Consider the following 19,760-nt stretch of genomic DNA (forward strand, 5'->3'; position numbering starts at 1 on the left):
TTTATATACATTAAAAGTAGTATTAGTATTTTTATTCATTGATTGATTTAATATTTAATCTATTTTTAAAAATATTGTTATTATTTGGTTACCAGTCATTATTTTGTTCTTTCTCTGCATCTTTTCCTTTCATTCCTCAAAAATTGTTTATTCCGTTTCTTATTGTTCTTTTTTATTTATTTTCCTTTTGTTCCTCTAATGGTTACCAGTAAAAGCCTAAATGATGAAAGTTGGGAGAACCAAGGATGCTCTTCGACTCGCAAACAAGATGGTTGATGCATTTCTAGGGCAGCTTGCTCGGCTAGCAAGTAGATTGAATTTCTATTACTATAGTAACTATTATTATAGATTGATGTTTGGTTTGGAGAGTTTCAGGTGGTCAGGCTTTATATTTCAATAACCATAATGGTTTACTACTCCAGTATTTGCTTAGAAAAACCAACATCTAACAATAATAATTCAATATTGAAACTTGTGTATCAAGAATCTGAGGCATAAACATATTTATTAAAATCATCCTTCCTGCATATATGTATGTATTTATACGAGGTAGTAACAGCAGCAAATTTCCTTAAAAAAGACCAACATAAACTTTCTCCTTGACACCAACTTCCTCGATCGGCTTCAGGGTGTTTTGATCTTGGGGCGTGTTGGAAGCAACTGTGGTTTGTAGAGAATAATGAGAGTCATATAAGATCAGCAGAAGAAAGTTACGACATTGGAAAGATCGGTTTTTGTGAAGAAAGAAGTGTTTACCTGGTAACAAGAAATGGCGGAGGTGATGAATCCAAAAGCTCCGGTGACACGAGGAGTGATCTTCTTTGGAGCCAACTGAAGCAGACCAGCTGCTACAACAATGTCCATAGCTGCTTTGATCAAAGCAAGTGACCTCTCGTTTGATTTTTTAAGCTTAGCACGATACTCGTCATCCTGCAATTTGATAAACAGGAATTTGAGTTGCTGATAAAAGGAGATTTGATTTTGTAGAATTAGAAGATTCTTGATAAAAGGAGAGAGAACTTTACTTGATACTTGTTACCATTCTTGAGTCCTTTTTCAATCTTCTTCATTGATGAAGAAAGCCTTCCAATCTCACCAATCTAATAACAGTGAAAACCGATAAATATAAGTGGTGAAAAAGGTAAAGGTAACATGAGGGATCGATTGGGAAAGCGAAAGGAAGAGATGGACCTCGACTAAAGTTGTACACACAGAAGATCCCATCCAGCAGAAAAGAGATATACGTCCAAGTAACTCAGCTCGTTCTTTGTTCTGTGTTGAGATACATAAAGACATCAGCCAAAACACAAAACTTCAATAGGTACACATATTTGAATTTGATCTCTCTTACCTTATATATTCCTGATCTCCCAAGCCAGACAATTTGATCCAGGAACAAGAACGTAGATAAAAGTGCGTTCTTAGACTGAAAATAACAAAAACATCCATCAACACAGATAGATCCTGAACAAAAATATGTAAACAAAGGGAGGGGACTAATAAACCTTGGTACTTGAGATTCCTTTTCACAGTTCATTAATGGGTTTAGTCTGAAATTGAAACGAACTCTAAGCTCTGAAGCACATACCTTTCCAAGTAAAACAAGAGGAAGTGGAGTCCCTTTAGGCACAGGACTGATAAGACCATGCAAGTCATTAACAAACTGCAACAATGAACAAAACATATCTAGTTAATTAAAAAATACGAAATCAAAGTTGGGAAAACGAAACCGAAACAGCTAAAAAAGGATCTATAACCTTGAAAAGACGGAAGACTTTTCTGGCTAAGCTGGTAGATTTGTCAACATTTTGAGCAGTACCAGGTTGTCCACCACTCAAGAACTTGGAACCATACTGTATAGCTCTGCATAACTTATCCCTAGCCTCAGCTTTGTTCAAATACATAACCACAAGAGCTAGCTCGGCTCTTGATACATCTAGTGTCGTCGCCATGTTCTTCTCTCTGGAAAAACTACTAAAAAAAAAAAAAACCCCAGAAAACGTTTATCACCAAAGAGACCTTTTGCAAAAAAAAAACCCCAAATCAAATTTAGCAAACTCACAGCCTTTTTCGATCTTCAAACTCGTTTCTGATCTAAGAAATTGTAAATTAATATCTGAATTCAACTATATAAATTGTAAACAATCAGATACCTTTGGGATGAGATATGTGAACAGAGGGAGAGAGCGAAGCGATCAACTAATTAAAGATCCAATGCCTCAGTTTTTGGAACGAATTGTTTTTGTCTTGATCTTGTTTTGTAATCGTGGGGGAGATAGGGCTTGTTTGGTCATCTTCGTTTCCTGATAAACAAACAAAACAACGCCGTCTGTGTCAACGCACTTATTCTCAGCCGTCGATTCTGCCCATCTCATCTCACTCTGCTATTCGGAAGTTGAGGTTATCTCGCGCGTCTCATAAACGTGGCACACATCTCTAGGAAACTACTATGAAAGTCCACGTGGCTGGGATATTATTAAAAATTGTTTGGGCCTCTAAAAGCCCAATAAAATCGAATTGGGTTATGATTTGAGGCCTAATTTTAACATTTAAACCGCACCTTTCCTTAAACCGACAAAACCGTAGTCGTTAGTTAGGGTTTTGATACTTATACGAATCCGTCATTCACTTTTTATTATGTAATCACGAAACTGAAACTAACCAAAAACATATAACTGCAGTCTTTTTTTCTTTATTGCCTTATTGGTGATGGAACTCAATAAGGATCAGAGAGTCATGTCGGAGGAAGATACAAAGCCTCAAGATCCAAATCCCAGATTGGCTAGCGAAGGTTACAGTGTTTTGCTCGACGTTAACGATGGTGACCGTCTCGTCTTCGCTCGTTTATCTGGTGGCGCGTGCGTCTTCTCATCCTTTAAACTCTCTTAAAATTTTTCTATTCCAGATTGATTCTCATCCTCAATTTGGTTTTTTGATTCTTTTTATCTTCTTTGCAGAATATTAAAGATTGGGAATAAGAACTATTCATTAAAACCATTGATCGGAGCTCCGTTTGGATCTCTGTTCCAAGTCGAAAGCGGAGAAGATGGTTCTTTCCTCTCTCGCATTCTACCCGTTAAGCAAGGTTTGTTTTTTAATACCACCAATATCATCACATCTTCTTTTAAGCTGAAGAATAACTAAAGAAACTGAATAATCTATAATGTTTTAGTTTTTTTTGATGGTTGGTTTAAAGATAGATTGAATTTGGTCTGATTGATGTTTGCTTATACAGAAAATAACAGTAATAATGTAATGCAAGATTCAAGAGACAATAGGGAACTCGTTGACAATAATGAAGCTCAGAACCTTACTGGTGAAGAAATTGAAGCTATGCGGAGGTTAGAAGAACTCTTTATTTCCCCTGTTTTTATTATTATGGAAGATTTGCTTAATTTGTTTTTTTTGTCTTTGATGAGTAGAGAGGGTGCAAAAGGGGATGAGATTATTGAAGCTCTAATTGCAAACAGCAAAACGTTTGATATGAAGACTCAGTTGTCTCAGGTAATGTATATAATCTCTCTGCTTCTACTTTGATAGTAGTTTTGGAAAGACATATAATTTGACTTTTCTTGTTACTATCTTGTAGGAAAAATATAAGCTTAAAAAGCAGAAGAAATATGCTCCAAAGCTGCTTCTTCGACGGCCTTTTTCTCGAAGGTATTCATTATTATTTGTTGTTGTCTCCTTTTGTTTTCTCGGCGTCTTTCGTTTTTTCTTATGAAGGGATCTGTTTATTGTTTACCAGTATATGTGAAGCTTATTTCAAGAAATATCCAGCCAGAATCGGGTAAGTAGTACACTTGTTTTGTTTTCATTAAGTAATTGTGTATTCTGAAGAGATCCTAAGTCCTTTTTCCTCTGTTGAGATTTGAATTCTCGCTCTTTACGATAACAATTATGTATTGATTGTGTTGTATATCTTTTTGTGTGTGTTGTAGATTCTTACGAGTAGATGCGTTATCTCTTCTGTTAACAATGGCTAATGTCACTGCATACTCGGATGTGCTTGTTGTGGATATGGTTGGTGGCCTTGTCACTGGTGCAGTGGCTGAACGTTTAGGAGGTATATTGTTATGACCTCAAATCTTTCATAATGTCCAACTAATGATGACACTAAGCAGCAATCTTACATCATGCATATTTTATGCCACTGCTATTGTGAGTCTTAAATGTATATATTCCTTTTAACAGGCACTGGTTATGTTTGCAATACATATAAGGGAAGTTCTCCTTATCCTGTGGAGATGGTAAGGATGTTCAACTTTAGTGACAAGGTTTTAGAGAGGTATGTTCGAGATTGGTCTCTCCCAAGTCTTTTTCTCTCTAGTCTATAATTGTAACCGTTCTATAGAATGTATCTGTAATTGACATTTGTGTGTTCCTTTTCTCGTGTGTAGGATCGTGCAGTCATCTATAAACGAGCTCTCGTCAGCCAATACCGTGTCTCCTGAAGAAAACAATCAACAAAAAGTTTGTAACGCTGAGAACAATATCAATGTAAGTTGCGAACCTATACAGTTTCACTTGAGTCTTGATTTGAGAAAATCTTGTGGTTCTAACAGAAGGTTTTAATTGAAACATGCAGGAAACAGCTACATCTTATATTATGGTGGAAGAAATAACTGTGACAGCTGAGGCTAGAGTAGTAGATAATGTCGTCCCAGAGAGCAAAATAATCAAAGCCCCAAAAGCTGGAGCCAAAGCTTCAAAAGAAACAGTAGAGATGTGGCGAGAAAACGGATTCTCTAGGTAAGTAAATATATAAGTCAATAAGTGTTTCTGTGAATGATATTGGATTCTGTTCATTCATAACTAAAAGATCGTCTGATTTGCAGTCTAATCATGGCTGCACAAGACCAAGACCCTTGGAGCTTAGTTAAAGATGTATTGCCACTGCTCTCATATTCTGCTCCCTTTGCAATATATCATCAGTATTTACAGGTATGTCAGAAGAACAAATCCCTTACTAACTGCTTTTTAACCGATTAGAATCTGCTACATTCAGTTCTAGGCTAGATATAGTAGACATTTAGCTTAGTGAACTTGCTCTAAGCGTTTAATATGTCTGGTAATAATGAACAAAATCTCATTATGAAATTCACAGCCGCTGGCGACATGTATGCACAAGCTTCAGCAGGAGAAGATGGCGATCAACCTGCAAATAACAGAACCGTGGCTACGCGAATATCAGGTATAGTAATATTCTCTTTGCAAATCCCAATAGATAGATAGATCATCAAGAGATTGTTCATTCATTCATATATGTATATCTCGAAATGCAGGTGCTTCCTTCAAGATCTCACCCTCACATGCAGATGAGTTCTTTTGGAGGCTACGTTCTGAGCGGCATTAGAATCTCTACCACTTGACTATTGTTTTTTCAAAACCAGAAACTGGTTTGATGTTTGGTCTTTTCTTGAAAAGGTCTTTGTTGTTGTAACATTTTTTTGTTTTTTTTTTGATCAACCGTTGTTGTAACATAAGTTCTGAGATTATAAGAACACTCAAAATACTTGAAATATTTCCCGGAATTTTTTTAGTGAAAACGGCCATTACCTTATAATATTCTAACGGTTTTGTATGTCCACACTGTTTAGTGTATTCCGATCATATGAGTATATGACAACATTACGATTTAGACATACCAAACAAGATATCATTATCATAGGCTAAGTTTCATAAAGATTATGAAAACATTACAGAATACATTATATATATACCAACATTGATAAAAGATCTGCTTCATGTTCTTCTACTTTGTTATTCGCAGCTCTCTACTTCCTGGTAAAGAAACTTTTCAATTTCCCTTTCTCAATCCTTTCAAGAAGTTTCTTCGAACCAGGAACCTCCAACTCCGACAACTTCTTCAAATAACCAACAGCTCCATGCGAGACCATCAGCTTTTTACACTTCCTGCTCGAACACAAAGCCGCCAAACCCGAAACCGCATACTTCTTTGCCGAATTACTCGGACTCGGCTCAAGCAACATCACAAGACTACACTCTTCTCATCTCTCTTCACTTCTCTGTAATTCCTTGGAACCGTAACCAGACTCGCTATAGCTTGAGCAGCAACCTCTCTAGCTCCGCTCGCTTTCGCCTCCAACATTCTTATCAACAACGGGATACAACCTGATTCACCGATCATTCTCTTCGTCTCAGTTGATGTAGCAATCCTGCAAATAGTTGATGCAGCCGCTTGTTGAGCTCCGACTGATCCTGATTTAAGAACATGGACTAAACTTGGGATTATCTTGAAGTAAGTCTCGATAGAAACAGAGCCAACAAGATTCCTAATTGCTGCAACTCCTGATTCTTGAGGAAGTGGACCGTCTAAGTAAGCTAGCAGAGTTTGAATACCGTTCTCTGATATAACCGATCTTCGAAGAGTTTCGTTGCTCGAAGTGAGATTCTGAAGACACTCAGCTGCGTACTCTTTAGATCCTAACAGAATCCCGCAGTTGAGTATGTTAATCATCACTTTAACGATCCCTTCTTCCGCAAGAGTCTGTCTTACTTCAGGCACAGCAGAAATGTTCTTCAAAGTACAAGCAGAAGCAGACTGAGAAACAGAGTCCCCTGTTTTGCAAATCTCGATCAACGGACTAACCCCGCCGTGACCAACGATTGAACGAGAAGTCTCTGATGAAATCGACATTCTCTGCAACGAAATAACAGCTTTCTCCTTGGCAACAGGACTTCCAGATTCTAGTAGCCTTAGCAATGGAGGCAATGCGTTCTCAGAGATAAGCCAGTTTTCACAACCGCCTGATTCAGCTAGAGAACAGATCACAGTCACAGAGTTTTCCCTTACGCTAGGTGAAGTAGCCGTCAAAAGCTGCACCAAAGACGCGACATTGCTCCGACCTAAAGCTGTTATAACCGCTTTTTCGTCATCTTTCATCACCTCAACAAGCTGTTCAAGCGCTTTGCGTTTAGACTCCAAGTGACCTATCTGAAGCCGAGCAAGCAACTCTCTAACGCTGAACGTTTCCAAGTCTTGAACTGAAGAAGATAAAGGTTGCGTGACTTCTCCAAGAACACCTGTTTTCATAAGCAATCCACAATCTTTCAAGCTAAGATCGATTTTGGCAGATAGAGAATCGAGATCACTCTGCATCTTTAACTTCCCTTCTTGCTTCTCATTGACGCATACGTTAGCGAGCTCGATGGCTTCTTTCAAGGTTTCTAAGACCGCTTGAAGTTGCTCTTTGCATAGAGTGTGTTTAGAGAAGCAAGGGTGGCTAGACAAATCAGATAAACATGTCGGTATCTTCTCTAATCTTGATATGATCACTCTCCATCTGCTTGAGAAAACTTTCACCGTTCTTGCTTTAGACAAAGCAACAGGCACAAACTCTTGCGCCTGTAATAACAAATCTTCAACTGTTGGATCAACAACCATAGTTTCGTTTCCGATTCTCTCCTCCACCATGATCCTTGAACTCTTCTATTTCACTGAATCGCACAAAAGAAGGAAAGAAACAGAACTTTAATGATTTGCAGAAACAAAAGAAAACAAACGATCAAATATGCTTTGATGAGACACACTGGCAAATCATTGATACTTTAGTTCTGTAAATAGGTATGAAAAGAAAACAAAAAAGTGGTAATGAAGGGAGTAGTTGAATGAGTGATGAACAAGTTGGTAGATTTGTTATAAATAAGGGACACGGATTATATAAAAACAAGAAGAAGAAAAGGAAGAAGCTAACCAAAAAAGAGTTTCGAGAATCACAGAACAAAAATAAGCTTATCAATATTTTCTTTTCTTTTGCTGGAGAACAAAAATTAAACCCCTAGCAGACAAAAAATATACAAGTCCTTTTCCAATTTCCTTTTACTTCGTCGGTGTGAACAATAAATGCTATAAATAAAGCTAATGATATGGTAATAAATAAATACAAGAATCTATCACGAATCAGCATCTATCCATAATCTATTAACATAATATTATACTATATAGTATAGTATATACATTTTTAATGAGAAGGCTCATGGAAAATAAAAGACAAGAATACCCTTGTGAAGAACAAGAATGAGAGAGCTTACAGAGAGATTAAAAGAAAAAACAAAAGATTGAAGAATAAGAAGCTGGTTTTTAGAGGAAAGGTAATAAAGAGAGAAGAGAGACTTTGTTTAAAAGAGAAGATGCGAGTCTCTTTCAACAAATCGTGTGCTTAAATACTTCATAAGAGTTCGAACCAAACTCCACTAAAACACACTACATACATACAAGGTTGGTGACAAATCCACAACTTGTCTTTACCTTAAGAAAATAAAAAAGTTCTTTCCTAAGACGAGCTTGTGCAAAAAGCAAGAGATTCAAACAGAAGAACATGTAGAAAAAATTGAAATCCAGAGCTACTATTATCTTTTGAGTTTAAACGAGCTAACAATTACCTGGATATAAAAAAAGATCTATGCTTGAGCTTCTGGGTTCGATGCCTATCTGAAACTGTTTTAACGAGTTATAGTTGAAGATTTTTTGAATTTCGAAAGTGAATTCAAAAACAAAAGCAGAAACTCTCTTTCACATCAGAGAAGGAGCTTGTTCCAGAGTCGTTTAATTTTTTTAGTCAGCTTTTAGATTTTGTTCCGACAGAGCCGTAACGCACGATTTTTTTGTTTTTATCGTATCGCGAGAATTTTTCAAATTCAACTAATCGAACGGTTATAATTTCTTGTGGGACCAATATCGAACGGCTGGGATACGATTGAAATTTGAAATGACTCGGTGATTAGCTGACGTGGACTTATGACTGGGTCTTCTCGGGAGCGTCACGTGTGCGGAAGTAAAGCAAATATCAATAAGATTAACCTTACGTGTTCGATGAATTAACGAAAATGCCACTGGTTTTTAAAGCATCTAATCGACTTTTGAGGAACCATAAAGGAGAAAGTAGTGTTAGAGGGGACCGAGGCGCGTGAGAGGCTTTGTGGGCCTTATTAACGTGCATGAAACGGCACGCACTTGTTTCCTGTCTATTGAGACTTGAGAGACTTGTGAGAGCGTCGGCTTTTGTGATACTATAATTAATTTTATCATTAAGGTCATTATTAATGTAACTCCTTTATTTATGTGCTAATCCTCATCCGATTTTCATAATCATTTTTACGGTTAAAAAACTAAGATGATCGAAATAATTGATTATCACCAAGTGAGACCCTTATCTTATCCTTCATGACTCATCACCCCAATACTCCCACTTCATTAATATTTTGTACAGTAAATAAGAATAACTGAAAGTATTGTATTATCGTTTTCTCTTTTAAAGATAAAATCATATGAATTATAAATGATAATTTTCCTATATTTTCTTATATAAAACCAGGCCACAAATATTTCAACAAATCCAATATCCTAATTTTCTGAAAAGTTGTCTCTGAATCATTAAATTTTTAAATCTAATCAGAGAATCATCGGTTTGACTTCCCCTATGTATTTACTATTTTGTTTTGGTCCTCAGGTCAGATGTCACAGCGTACAAGAAGAACTCATATTTATATGGATCAAAACGTATCGTCTAGCTATTTGGCAGGTTAAGATGGGCCTAAATTTCTGAAGCCCAATATTAAACGAGGACTTCACTTCCCATTCTACACCAAACTATAAATACGATTCTCCTTTATCGTGTGTCACAAACCAGCCTAGGAATAATGGTGCCCATAGGTCGATGAACTCACCAGTTTCAGGCACTGGATATCTTGTGTCAAACCAGCCAAGGAAGAATGGTTTGTATGGGTCAAGGAGCTCGTCTATTTCAGGCTCCAGAGTTTGGACGCCGGAAGATAGTGGCAGTCCCAAGTCTAGGGAAACTGTATGGAAGTATTGGAAAGCTGGAAACTGCAAGAAGGGTGAGCAATGCGAGTTCTTACACTCTTGGTGTTGTTTTCCTGGGTTGGTGATGGTAGCTACTCTTGAAGGACATAGAAAGGTACTTCGCATATAGTTTCCATGCTGCTTTGATACTCCTTTATTATGTTTAGCATAGTATGCACCGTTGTTTCATCTTGAGTGTTGGCTGAATGGAAAGCAGATTTTATTCACATCTAATTTTTCTTGACCGTAGGATATAAAGGGGATTGCAGTACCTCAAGGTTCTGACAAACTCTACTCAGTCAGTGGTGATGGTGCTTTGAGAATATGGGACTGCCATACTGGTCAATTTGTGCATGAGATCAACCTCCAGGCAGAAGCAGGGTCTCTAATTAGTGAAGGACCATGGGTTTTCCTTGGCTTGCCAAATGCTGTAAAGGTTAGTCTAGGGCATTCTAACCTCAGGACATTTATCTGTTTTCTAAATACCATTCTTTGAAATTCAGTGGGATTCATCTCGACGCTAGTCTCAAGTTTTTGCTATACAATCTTGCAGGCGTTTAATGTTCAGACCTGTAAGGATTTGTATCTCGGTAGGAGGTCAGGTGAATGCAATGGCTGTTGGAAACGGAATGCTTTGTGCTGGGACGAGTGTAAGCCTTTTAACTCACTCCATCTTTACTTCTGTAAGTTCTTTACTTCCAGTTTATTGCATCCGGATCTAAAGTGTATTCCGTTTTGGTCTCGTTGGAATTACAGTCTGGAAAGTTACCGACACTGAGTCTGATCCTTTCAAATACCTCACATCTCTCGAGGGACATAGTGGTGAAGTAAGTGTTTTGTTGTTGGAGGTCAGAGGCTATACTCTGGTTCTGTGGATAAAACCATTAAGGTACGGGGATAGTTCCATTTATTTCAATCTTTGCCCAAAAGAACTTGCCATGTTATAGAGTTGATTCCAATCAACATGTTCAGGTGTGGGATCTCGACACATTGCAATGTATAATGACATTGAGGCAGCATAGTGACACTGTCACGTCGCTCTTATGTTGGGATCAATATCTGTTACCTTCTTCACTGGATGGGACCATAAAAGTCTGGGGCTCTTCAGAAAGTCTCAACTTGAAAGTTATCCATACACGCAGCCAAGAACAAGTAAGTTCTAATAACAAGAACAACAAGTAAACCTGGTTTTCCTTTTAAGAAATAGTATTCTGATTGTTTATGTTTTTCTGGTTTGAAACAGAGTGTGCACGTTCTTTGTGGATTGCACGATGCAGAGGCCAGGCCGATTATATTCTGCTCTTACGAAAACGGAACAGTTGGCATATACGATCTACCATCGTAAGTGAAGCTTAATCCGAGCACTTCTTTAGTGCTCTACTTTCTACTCTAATTTAACAAAAACCAATATGAATCATTTTTTTGGTCTACCATCGTATGATCTGACTGGCACTATAGTGATTTTCACAACTGATTTTCTCTACAAACAAAAACCAACTTGAAGGTTTCAATATCTAATATATGAAATATCAAAATTTCATGGTTCTATTAGTGGGGTAAAGCAACAAGACTTAATGCAAGACAGACTTCTAGACCTTAGTAAAATCAATGAGTCTGACCTTAAGAAGAGCATCACTTACAGTCATATATCCAAAGTTCTGATGGAGAAACGTTTTGACAATTAAAACGAAGCAAATGCAGGAAGTTACACTACATAGATACAACAACAAAAGTTGGAAACGTTTAAAACTAACCACAACTTTCTCAACAGCTTCACAGATTTTTTTTTTAATTTTGGCCTTTGATAAACCTTTGATTCCAGTGAGGTTCTGTGTCAATCAAAAGGTTAAACAAATACAAGTGATGATTAAGAAGCTGGTTTATACCTTCTTAGTATGCATCATGAGACCATTGAGGTATGGATCCCATCATCTTCACATCTCCAGCGTTTATACCTTGACCGATCACTGTGCAAAAGCAAAAAACAGCTACAGATTTTGAGCCAGATTTCTCTTCTACGAGTGTTTGGCGTAACCAGAATCTCCAAACCCGAGTTACTATTTCCTCAATCCCAACCCCAGAATCTCTCTTCCTCTCATTCTTCTTCTTCTCTCAAATCCACGGTAGCTTGTTCAAGCCGCAGATGCTATCCGGAGAAGCATGGGTACGACGCGGAACGAAAGCGAATCCGGAGTATAGGAACTTGGGTGATCACGCCGAGTCCGTACAGGTTAGTTTATTGAGAGGATTTAATTAACCAATGATTACTTTGTTATTCGGCTTTGAATTAAGCTTTATCATTGATCTTGTCATATTGTTATTCGATTTGGTTTTGCTATACTGTATCTATTCGTTTGGATTGGAAAAAAATTAGTGTAGTTTGAGCTGATGTTGTTTGATTAGGTTTGCTCTAGTTAATAGATTTCGTTTGGATTGACAAATTTGTGCAGATGCCAATTGAAGATGATTGATTAGCCTAAGGGATTGGAAAATGCTTGATTAGCCTAATTAGTTAATGTTTTGTTGTGACTGTTCTTGCTAGTGAGGATTGCATTCAAGATAAGTGTAATCAAACTGCTATTAAAGTTTTGTACCTTTAGTTCTGCTACTTCATCAAGGTTTTTTTTATTTTCTTCTGTTTGGATCACATTTGATGTTTTTAGATTGGTAAGTAAGATAAACACTTACGGAGTAAAGTCTTTGATTTGTGTGTTTGATTTGCTTTTTAGGTTTTGCTTCATAAAAGCTCTCGTATGTGATTGTTAATGTGAATAGGTGAAACTATACTTGGATATCACAAGCATATACAATCATCTGCTACCATAAGCAGTTTGGGAGAAAGGCACCAAAGGATATTAAGAGCTTGGCAGCTAATTATATGCAAGGAAAGGCTGGACATCTCTCTCTCAAAGGTTTGTTAATCATCCCCGAAAGAACTTGACTTCTAGCTTGATCTGATGGTTCATTCATTGTAAGCGCAACCTTCTTGATCTGATGTGTTTCTTAAGAACTTCTACCATTGGAGGTTAAAAAAATTAAGAACTTCTAATGAAGTTTTTAACTATGAGCAAAGCAAAATATAATCTTAAAAAATGGTTAAAACTCCTCATGGGGTTTCACCATTGGAGATGCCCTTAAACCTCTAAAATAAGAGTTGCCTCTTTATTTATTTCACCATTTCTGATTTATTATTTTTAGTCACACTAAACACAAGAGTCCAGCCTAAAATACCCCAAAAAAAGCCCCCATCCCAAAAAGGCACAAAAAAACAGTAATTTATTAAATTCATGAATTGTGCGTAAAGAAACTTGAGCTAGCAAGTTCTAGTATTGATACTTTGATAGTGAACGAAATTAATATAAGCTTATTAAGATGTTCGACCTACTACTACATCTACCAAAAATAAGTCTTTAAATAATCTGTGAACCCAACAGAGGATACAGTGGGCTGCAATATCACATCCTTGCAGTACCAGCAAATATTACAGTCTCTGTTTTATTCATGCACACACGCAAACTGAGTATTTTCATATCCGCTTCTGCTTCCTTTTGACTATAATTTATTACAAGTTATGGGGCCAAACTGTAAAGTAAAGATATGTGAATTAGAGTACAACTCTGTTTAGGTTTTGTTTGACGGTCATACTTTGACTCCTTTCTCTTTCATTCTCACTCTTTCTCTCTTGGCTATAAAAACAACAGCTCAGTTCTGTCTGAATCATAGTTTGTATTGTATCCATCTCTCACTAGCTCAGAGACCCACTTCGACTCTCTCTTTCTCTCTCGCTTCTTACATCTCCATGGCTGAGCCTGAACATGATGATGCTGATGACGTTTTGCTTCCTCGTTTCTTCAAGATGTTCGTCTCTCACACAGACTCTGAATCATTTGTAAGAATAACTCTTATCTCTTCCTTTTTCTTCTTTCTTCTGTCTTCCGTAACCGTAGTAGCAAAAGTCTCAAACTTTTAGGAAAGTTAAGTATCAATGAGAGAGTTGTGCTTTATGGTTTTGAATCTTTTAGTTAGTTTGCAGTTGGGGTGAATCTGTTAACTGTAATGAAACCGGAATGATAGAATGAGCTGTGAGTGGTAACAACTTTTGGATTTTTTTACTTTGTTTCTTGTGCACTAAAGCATAGGTTAAAAAACTGTCGTTGGTAAACTTGAAAAACAGAGAGACTCGATGGCTTTTATGACAGTTTAATGTGTGTTAATAATACGCTTGTTAAAACTAAGACACCATGGTTTCTGTTTGATTTAAGTTATAACAAGTTAACATACATGTGTTTGGATCATCAGGCGATTCCTTTGTCTTTCATCGAATTCCTTGCTGATCCATTGCCAAACACAGCAAAGCTCCAAGGCACTGGAGGAAGAGATTGGACAGTTAGCATGAAGAAAATACGTGACGGTGTGTATTTTACAGCTGGATGGTCAAAGTTTGCACAGGACCATGAACTTGTGGACGGAGAGTACTTGACATTCGTGTATGATGGTAACCGAACCTTTGAAGTTAGTGTGTTCGGTCGTTTTGACTGTAAAGAGACCAGAGCTGAAGCGGAGACACTAGAGCTTTCTGGTTCTAGTTCTGATTCTGAAGAAGACGAAGAACCTTCATTGGATGTTGAGCTTTCTGGTTCTAGTTCTGATTCTGAAGAAGACGAAGAACCTTCAATGGATGTTGAGCTTTCTGGTTCTAGTTCTGATTCTGAAGAAGACGAAGAACCTTCAATGGATGTTGAATATGACATTAGCTTAGGTGAAGATGAAGAAATCAGCCAGAGTCTTTATCCATTTGAGGACGAAGCGACTGAATCTGATGCTGCTGCAGGTGTGATAGTCTTTTTTTCAAAGTATTTAAACATCGTTAATCCAAAAAACTAGTATTGTTAAGCTTGTTTTGTTTCAGTTTTTGAAGGGAACGTAGACGTTAAAGCGCTAACTAATCCACACTTTACAACTACCCTCAAGATCAGGAATAATGAACTGGTAAAAGACGTAAGATTCAGTTACTGTCTCTCTTTACTTTCAATGGGGTTCTTACATGTTGTGGTGGTTTGAAACTTGCAAGAAATTTGAAGGAATTAACAAAGAATACTTCTTACCATGAAAAATGAATTGGGCGACTGAACAAGACGCTTGAGCTTGTGCTTCCTCTTCTCGAGCTCAGCAGGTGGGCCTGAAGGACCTGAGAATTATTTCGAAACACACAGATTATCTTGTCAGCACAAGTCCAATTATCTCACTTGTGATGGAAATGGAATGAATCAAATCATGAAACTACAATTCGAATCCCTTAACGACCTAAGAATTGCATTAAGAGAAGACACGCTTGAAACAATAGATCACATAAAAACAAAGGAATCGTTTAGTTCTCTGTTCTTTCCCACAGAAACTACTATCAGACTCGACAACAAAATTGACATTAAGGCATATCTAATGTTATTAGACAAAAGAATCGAAACGAGATCAAAGATCGAGAACTAACCATTTTCGTAAGAAGCTTCTTAGAGATTCTGCAATGACAAGACTGAAAGAGAGTAAAAGAATCAGCCGACCAAAATGATCTTGGGAAGATGTAAACCCTAATTCACACCACAAACAAGGCCGCCTTTATAATTAACACTCTACAGTTATATCATATTACTAATATGTATATAACTTATAATTAGTGAAAACATATCGGTAAACAAAAGTTGATATGGCCGAGTTGGTCTAAGGCGCCAGATTAAGGTTCTGGTCCGAAAGGGCGTGGGTTCAAATCCCACTGTCAACAACTAATTTTTAATTTTGAGAAAATTAACATATTGGGCTGAAAATATATTAGATCCAGTCCATTATACTTAATTTATTGGGCTCATCTTATTAGAGTTTTATACCATTTGCTTTATTTTTTTTAACTTACCCGCTTTAGAGATTGGTAAACAGTAAAAGTTAAACTTTATTTTCATCTCTCCACAATTATTTTGTTTTTTCCCTCCTTTGTTTTGATTAAAATTATTGAAAAGGTAACACTTTTTTGCCGCAATTTTTTTAAAACAATTAGTTGTGCGGTGCCCATTAAAAATTAATGATAAAAAATATGTTCAGCCCGACTTGTACGACTTTTGAAGTCGGAACGTCGTCGTCTCCTCTCTCTCTCTCTCTCTCTCTCTCTCTCTCTTCTGGTAGTACACACTCAAACGAATCGCTCTATCTCTTTTCGACTCGCCGGGACTTATGTGGAACTCCGGCGAAGATGACGATGACGATTTCCAAATCCCTCCTTCCTCCCAGCTTTCGATTCGTAAACCTCTTCAACCTACCAATGCTAACAGCAACAACATCTCTCACCGCCGTCCAAACAAGAAGCCCAGACTCAGTCGTTATCCTGGAAAGGAGAATGTGACCCCGCCTCCGTCTCCGCCTCCTGAATCTAGCTCCGACCCGTCTGATGAATATGGTACGGATCTGCTCTGCTCGTCTTCTACTCTTGACTGTAGTAGCTTAGATTGTATCCCGTCGAGTGTTGATTGCTCAATTGGAGATTTCACTGGTCCGATTTGTTCTCTCGGAGATAAAGTGGATAACAATGACTGTTTTAAGGCGAATCGTGAGGGCTATTTGTGTAATTCTATGGAGGCTAGGTTATCAAAGTCGAGGATTCGTCTCGGGATTGATAGTGGAATCCATGAGGATGATGATGAATCCGACTCTGAGTTTGACGTCTTGTTAAAGCTTTGCTCTGAGTCTGAGGGTAACATTGGAGGAGAGTGCAGTTTAGTCAAGGATGATTCGATTCAGTGCCCATTGTGTTCAATGGATATTTCAGCTTTGAGTGAAGAGCAGAGGCAAGTTCACACCAATAAGTGTCTCGACAATTCTGATAATCAGGCTCCTGAGCAACTGCAAGTAAGTAAGCTGCTTTGTTATCCCCTATAAAGTGTAGGAGTTTTGTTAAAGTGTTACTTTATGACGCCATTGATTGACTTGCTGACTTGTAAATATGATTGTAGGACTCCCTGAGGAAATGCGAGAAATCATATTCTCTTATTGAAGAATCTATTGATGATCCAGTTCAGCTTCCTCAGCTAGTTACTGACCTGTCTCCAGTGCTTAAATGGCTTAGGAGTCTAGGTTTAGCTAAATATGAAGATGTTTTTATTCGTGAAGAGATCGACTGGGATACCCTTCATTCACTTACTGAGGAGGTAATGGAATACCATAACCAGTCGTAGCTCATATAAGTATCTTCACCAAACTGACGAAAATACAATTTTGTTTTCGTTATGTGCATTTTATACATAGCTTCACCAAACTGACGAAAATACAATTTTGTTTTCGTTATGTGCATTTTATACATAGCTTACTTCTTTACACAGAGATACAGAATTGAGAATTGACAAGCTTATAATTCCACAGGATCTTCTAAGCATAGGTATCACGTCACTTGGTCCCAGAAAGAAGATTGTCAATGCACTTAGCGGACTTAGAGAAGCATTTGTATCTTCGTCTGAAGCACAGGCGCAGTCTAATTGTACAAGTGCCCATGTTACAGCGAGACAGAGGGACAAGACAACCAGTCGTAAGGCAAGTGAGCCCAAAAAAACAACTGCAAACAAGTTGATTACAGAATTTTTCCCTGGTCAGGCTACCGATGGCACAAAGATCCGGAAGGCCCCTAAAGATCCTGTCGCAGAAAAGAGTCCACCAGATTCGAGCTCCAGACGTGCTGTGAGAAGAAATGGCAACAATGGGAAATCTAAAGTCATTCCACACTGGAATTGCATTCTGGGGACACCTTTTCTAGTGGTAATTCTTCATAACACCCCAGGCCATGGTTTTACTTTTTCATCAAAGTTATAGCCCATGAATGAGACCTTGTTACATATTTCTCCTTCTCCTCATTCAAGTCAAACATGCTCATGAAAATTAGTTCCTGCTGATGCTGAGTATTTATGTTTAAGTAATCTTAATGTTTGGTGATTTTCTGGTTTAATATATGTATGCAGGACGCATTCAAGTACCTCACACGCAATTGTGGCCACTGGTTTCTAACACACTTTCATCTCGATCGTAAGTAGTCTGCTGCATGTCTAATTATTTATATTAAACAGAAGAAGCATGCATATCGTGGAATCAATTCTTAAAGTCTTTGGATCTTCATTTACAGATTATCAAGGTCTGACAAAGTCATTTAATCATGGGAAGATATACTGTTCCTTAGTTACCGCCAAGTTGGTGAATATGAAGATTGGTATCCCTTGGGAGAGACTGCAAGTCCTGGAACTTGGCCAGAAGGTTAATATTGCGGGCGTTGATGTGACATGCTTTGATGCAAACCACTGTCCGGGATCCATCATGATACTTTTTGAACCAGCCAACGGTAAGGTGCGTTCTAAAATTAGGCATTTCCATTTTGTAGTCATAAATGTGTGTTTAACTTTCCCTATCATAAGGTAAAATTAGGCTATGCTCACTGTGTTGATTTGTATAGGCTGTTCTACATACGGGTGATTTCCGCTATAGTGAAGAGATGGCAAATTGGTTGATTGGGTCTCATATCAGCTCTCTTATTCTTGATACTACATACTGTAACCCCCAGGTTCGTCTTCCATCAATACTTCGTAGCATAAAGAAAGCTCAAATTTTAGTTAACATCTCTATTCGGTTTACATTAGTATATGAAATCCATTTTTGCCACAACTTCGATGATCTAAGCGTTTACGTATCTTTTCAAAGCAAGTGTGGTTTGATATTTATGCCTTCATTTGTTGCACAGTATGACTTTCCAAAGCAAGAGGCGGTAATACAGTTTGTTGTTGAGGCTATTCAAGCTGAAGCATTTAATCCCAAGACCCTTTTCTTAATTGGAAGCTACACCATTGGTAATATTTCACTCTTCTTTTTCCGTTTCGATATATATTACGTTAAGATCTAAATTTTTCCATCTCTTCTCATTTGAAAGGAAAGGAGAGGCTGTTCTTAGAAGTTGCACGTGTGTTACGGGAAAAGATATACATCAATCCTTCAAAACTAAAACTTTTCGAGTGCTTGGGATTCTCAAAGGAAGATATGCAGTGGTTTACAGTGAAGGAAGAGGAGAGCCACATTCACGTTGTGCCCTTGTGGACCCTTGCCAGTTTCAAACGGCTGAAGCATGTTGCTAACCGATACACAGTAAGAAACACATCCATTCGGTTTTGACTGTCAAAGAAACACAAAAGAATTGATTTTCTTTTTGGCTGATTCGTTAGAGGGTGGGTTCTAATGCTTTTAAGTCCTGCAGAACCGTTACAGTCTTATCGTTGCATTTTCTCCTACTGGTTGGACATCTGGTAAGACTAAAAAGAAGTCCCCAGGAAGAAGGTTTCAACTGGGTACAATCATAAGGTAAAATTCCCTATCTTCATGTCCTGTGGCATTGAGGTCAAAATCATGAGTCAGAGAATCATTATATATTTTTCAGGTACGAGGTTCCTTACAGTGAGCATAGCAGCTTCACGGAGCTAAAAGAGTTTGTGCAAAAAGTGTCGCCTGAAGTGATCATACCAAGTGTTAACAACGATGGACCTGACTCGGCAGCTGCAATGGTGTCTTTGTTGGTAACGTAGAACTGTGTTTTACATATGCGATAAGCTCAAGTTTGGATAAAAAAAGGCAGCCTCCTTGGCTACCTACCAATTGAGCAGAGCCGTCAAAGATCTACAACGAAAATAGATATGTTATGTTCTATCTAATTGTAGTTATGTAACCGCATGTTTATATAGAGTTTTTTCTTCACAAACTCCAAATGTATTTTAACTTGCTATATCGACTTCTTTGGTCTTTACTTATTTCGTCAAAATATGTATTGATTCCAAGTCCTCCAATTCAGAATGATCAAAATATTCTTCTATAAAGTAAATCCCGTAATAAGAGACCAAGCTCATGGAATTGTTAATTTGCTGCAATT

General features: G+C 37.7%; 4 protein-coding genes, 1 long non-coding RNA gene, 1 other non-coding gene and 2 pseudogenes across 16 annotated transcripts; 5 read left to right on the forward strand and 3 right to left on the reverse strand.

Moving 5' to 3' along the window:
• Positions 1-446: 446 nt before the first annotated feature.
• On the reverse strand, positions 447-2,446 carry LOC104793533 (peroxisomal membrane protein 11D). 5 transcript variants are annotated; one of them, XM_010519892.3, is made up of 8 exons: positions 2,154-2,446; positions 1,758-1,971; positions 1,589-1,663; positions 1,352-1,426; positions 1,192-1,272; positions 1,026-1,100; positions 757-930; positions 447-660 (listed from the first exon to the last, which is right to left on the reverse strand). In XM_010519892.3, the coding sequence occupies exons 2-8, from the start codon at positions 1,950-1,952 to the stop codon at positions 625-627; spliced, it is 711 nt and encodes a 236-aa protein (XP_010518194.1). In that variant the 5' UTR covers positions 1,953-1,971; positions 2,154-2,446; the 3' UTR covers positions 447-624. The 5 variants fall into 5 exon arrangements, with proteins under 5 accessions (XP_010518194.1, XP_010518193.1, XP_010518195.1 ...); XM_010519891.3 differs by having other exon boundaries at positions 1,758-1,974; XM_010519893.2 differs by having other exon boundaries at positions 1,758-1,962; positions 2,154-2,386.
• Positions 2,447-2,588: 142 nt separating this feature from the next.
• LOC104793535 (uncharacterized) lies at positions 2,589-5,568 on the forward strand. Of its 2 annotated transcripts, none has more exons than XM_010519897.3 (13): positions 2,589-2,858; positions 2,958-3,085; positions 3,236-3,341; positions 3,423-3,504; positions 3,590-3,660; positions 3,749-3,790; positions 3,942-4,066; positions 4,195-4,288; positions 4,401-4,500; positions 4,589-4,752; positions 4,839-4,944; positions 5,108-5,194; positions 5,286-5,568. In XM_010519897.3, the coding sequence occupies exons 1-13, from the start codon at positions 2,710-2,712 to the stop codon at positions 5,370-5,372; spliced, it is 1,341 nt and encodes a 446-aa protein (XP_010518199.2). In that variant the 5' UTR covers positions 2,589-2,709; the 3' UTR covers positions 5,373-5,568. The 2 variants fall into 2 exon arrangements, with proteins under 2 accessions (XP_010518199.2, XP_019082417.2); XM_019226872.2 differs by having other exon boundaries at positions 2,596-2,858; positions 3,263-3,341.
• Positions 5,569-5,637: 69 nt separating this feature from the next.
• On the reverse strand, positions 5,638-8,546 carry LOC104783127 (uncharacterized; annotated as a pseudogene). The gene is made up of 2 exons (XR_015560055.1): positions 8,407-8,546; positions 5,638-7,461 (listed from the first exon to the last, which is right to left on the reverse strand). The product of XR_015560055.1 is annotated as an uncharacterized LOC104783127 (transcript).
• Positions 8,547-9,680: 1,134 nt separating this feature from the next.
• Positions 9,681-11,204, forward strand: LOC104699470 (zinc finger CCCH domain-containing protein 59-like; annotated as a pseudogene).
• Positions 11,205-11,538: 334 nt separating this feature from the next.
• Positions 11,539-15,011, forward strand: LOC104793538 (B3 domain-containing protein REM20-like). Of its 2 annotated transcripts, none has more exons than XM_010519898.3 (5): positions 11,539-12,056; positions 12,602-12,738; positions 13,528-13,715; positions 14,126-14,657; positions 14,736-15,011. In XM_010519898.3, exons 2-5 carry the CDS (start codon positions 12,705-12,707, stop codon positions 14,885-14,887), a joined length of 906 nt encoding a protein of 301 aa, XP_010518200.1. In that variant the 5' UTR covers positions 11,539-12,056; positions 12,602-12,704; the 3' UTR covers positions 14,888-15,011. The 2 variants fall into 2 exon arrangements, with proteins under 2 accessions (XP_010518200.1, XP_010518202.1); XM_010519900.3 differs by having other exon boundaries at positions 13,576-13,715.
• Positions 14,015-15,437, reverse strand: LOC104793536 (uncharacterized). Of its 3 annotated transcripts, none has more exons than XR_769342.3 (4): positions 15,315-15,437; positions 14,932-15,014; positions 14,332-14,552; positions 14,015-14,192 (listed from the first exon to the last, which is right to left on the reverse strand). It is a non-coding gene; the product is annotated as an uncharacterized LOC104793536 (long non-coding RNA). The 3 variants fall into 3 exon arrangements; XR_002032496.2 differs by having other exon boundaries at positions 14,332-14,651; XR_769341.3 differs by having other exon boundaries at positions 14,332-14,667.
• An 84-nt stretch (positions 15,438-15,521) lies between these two features.
• Positions 15,522-15,602, forward strand: TRNAL-AAG (transfer RNA leucine (anticodon AAG)). The gene has a single exon. It is a non-coding gene; the product is annotated as a tRNA-Leu (tRNA).
• A 245-nt stretch (positions 15,603-15,847) lies between these two features.
• LOC104793540 (uncharacterized) lies at positions 15,848-19,707 on the forward strand. 2 transcript variants are annotated; one of them, XM_010519902.3, is made up of 10 exons: positions 15,848-16,717; positions 16,822-17,016; positions 17,228-17,617; positions 17,818-17,881; positions 17,979-18,196; positions 18,303-18,410; positions 18,588-18,693; positions 18,774-18,985; positions 19,095-19,198; positions 19,275-19,707. In XM_010519902.3, the coding sequence occupies exons 1-10, from the start codon at positions 16,046-16,048 to the stop codon at positions 19,417-19,419; spliced, it is 2,214 nt and encodes a 737-aa protein (XP_010518204.1). In that variant the 5' UTR covers positions 15,848-16,045; the 3' UTR covers positions 19,420-19,707. The 2 variants fall into 2 exon arrangements, 1 of the variants encoding a protein (XP_010518204.1); XR_015560056.1 differs by having other exon boundaries at positions 15,896-16,717; positions 17,979-18,191.
• The last annotated feature ends 53 nt before the right edge of the window (positions 19,708-19,760 follow it).

This window comes from Camelina sativa, chromosome 6 (genome assembly GCF_030686135.1).
Source record: "Camelina sativa cultivar CO46 ecotype springtype chromosome 6, ASM3068613v1".
NCBI classification, from domain to species: Eukaryota; Viridiplantae; Streptophyta; class Magnoliopsida; order Brassicales; family Brassicaceae; genus Camelina; species Camelina sativa.